Source organism: Etheostoma cragini, chromosome 12 (genome assembly GCF_013103735.1).
Source record: "Etheostoma cragini isolate CJK2018 chromosome 12, CSU_Ecrag_1.0, whole genome shotgun sequence".
Taxonomy (NCBI): domain Eukaryota; kingdom Metazoa; phylum Chordata; class Actinopteri; order Perciformes; family Percidae; genus Etheostoma; species Etheostoma cragini.
In genome coordinates, this window is record NC_048418.1 from 234630 (window position 1) to 237086 (window position 2457).

At 41.3% G+C, this 2457-nt stretch overlaps 1 gene segment (V, D, J or C); it reads left to right on the forward strand.

Moving 5' to 3' along the window:
• Nucleotides 1–1577: 1577 nt before the first annotated feature.
• On the forward strand, nucleotides 1578–2073 carry LOC117953924 (the record flags this gene model as incomplete). The annotated part of the segment is given in 2 exon segments: nucleotides 1578–1675; nucleotides 1766–2073. Coding segments are annotated over 2 exon segments (354 nt in total), but the record flags the coding sequence as incomplete, so codon positions are not given.
• Nucleotides 2074–2457: the final 384 nt, after the last annotated feature.

The following is a 2457-nucleotide window of genomic DNA, read 5'->3' on the forward strand; positions in this document are numbered from 1 at the left end:
AAAGGGAAGTTTGGGGTCCCCTGCTGGAGCTGCTGCCCCCGCGACCCGATACCGGATAAGCGGTCGAAGATGGATGAATGGATGTAATTGCATTTAAACTGTAATCATAGTTTAGCAAAGTAAGTTTATTAAGCCTTTCAGGTTTAAATAAAAATTACTGCTGGATGTCCTCTGCATAGAGATGATAAGATATGTTTCTGAAGCTATTGATGATCTGTCCTAATGGAAGAAAGTATCAAGAGAAAAAAATGGGTCCCAGCACTGAACCCTGAGAGACCCACAAGGCAATGCAGCAATGTCTGACATAAAGTCACCTACAGAGACTTAGAAAATCCTATCCTTGAGATAAGAAAAAAAACACTCCAATGCAGTCCCAGAAATGTCCAAGTTATTTGGCCTCTCAATGAGAATATGTGGTCCACAGTATTCAATGTGGCCGTAAGGTCCAATAGAACCAACACCTAACAATCTCCGGTATCTGCCGCGATCAAAACATCATTTGAGACCTTCAAGGGAGCCGTTTCCGGGGAATACAGCTTACGGAAACCTGATTAAAATTAATCAATAACCCTGTGTATTTCAAGCATTTTAAAGTTTCTTTTACAACTTTTTTTAAATTTTGGAAAGAAGGGCAGTTTGGAACTAGGCCTGTAATTCTCTGGCAAGAAAGGGTCCAGGTTTGGTTTCTTTAACAAAGGATGAATCCTCTTCATACCCTTTAGCCCATTAGGCTCCAATGAGCTCCTTTCATTGTTCAACATGTTGATCTCCATCCCAAATAGACACTCAACCAATACAACTTTGAAAAAACGGGTAGTTATGAATTCACGGAACGAAAACCCACAAAAATCTAATAAAATCTAATCAGTTCATCCTTTAGTTCAAGTGAATGTTTATTCCAAAGATGAAGAGAGTTTGGTCAGACATTGCTGAGATATTGAGTTCATGAGAAGAAAGGGATGGACTGACGACCCCCCCCCCCCAACAATCCTTTCAGTTACTGCCATCAGGTCGACACTAGAGGTCTCTTTGCACGGAAAACACGTAAGGAATCCTTCATTCCCACTGCCATGAGAACAATGAACAGCCAAACATAGACGGCGTCCAACAGCTCCACTCAGACTTCTTCTTGCTCTGTTTTTGCATTTTGTACGTCTGCACAGTCAATGATTGTGTTACTGTTTCTATATGTACTGTATCATTTATGTTCTTATATATATATCTTATGTCATTTGAGCCTGCCCTGTCAAAGACAAATTTCTGTCACATGAGACAGAAAATAAAAATTTTCTTCTCTTATTTACTTTCAATATTTTTGATAAGAACTACCAAGCAGGTAGCAGGTTCACAGACATTTTATATGTTGGGGAATAACCAGGAAACAAGTCACATGAACAATTCAATGATGACTATTTACAAGACATGTTACACTGAGAAAGGAGAGAGGACCAACACGTGTGTATTGTAAAGTTGTCAGCAGGGGGAATAACCCAGGGCTGTGAATGAGCCCTGTCACTGTGATCAGGTTCCTCCTTCTAATCCACCAACTTAGTGTTGATGAAGACTAAACCGAGAGATCTCAGCCTTCTTTCTACTTGCTGTAGCTCAGAGTTACTCCACACTGCAGATATGACGCCTCTGTTCATCTCAGTGCTGCTGGCTGCTATGAGCCTTGGTATGAACACAACTCTGTTTCTTTGATATCAATCCAACATTGATATGATTCTTTAACAGCACACTGATTCTGTTTGTTGCTGTTTTACAGAATGCAGAGCACAACAAGACAACGTGCTGCAACCAACAGGAGATGTGACTGCTACTGAAGGAGAGGCAGTAACACTTGGCTGTCAATATAACAGCAGTTCATCTAATGATTATCTCTTCTGGTACAAACAGGATGAAAACAACAGCCCCAAATTCATTCTGATGCGCGTTCAAGGGGATGAAGGGAACACACCAGACGAGTTCAGGGACAGATTTTCATCTACACACAATTCCAAGTTAAAGTCAGTTCCTCTGAAGATCTCCTCAGCTAAGCTGTCTGACTCTGCTGTGTACTACTGTGCTCTGCAGCCCACAGTGACAGGAAAGACCAAAACTCTGTACAAAAACCTTTGGAGCAAAGACAACACAATACTCCACAACGTCCACCAGAGGGAGACACACTCTGTTCAGGAAAGTCACAAAATGTTGAGAGTTCCTGAACAGATGAATAAGAGGAAGGAGCAATGATGTGAAGACCCAGATCCATCAGAGTATCAATGCTCTTCCTCTATCCCCCACTCTCATTGCAGACATGAAACACTGGCTGACTAACATCCTGATTCTGACTCTCTGGCTAGGTAACTATTGAAACATACTGATTGTTCTCCATTAATTAATCATCTTTATTGATTCATCTCTTCCTCTGCATGTTCTCTTCTTCCCCAGAGTGTAAAGGAGAAGACAGAGTGATCC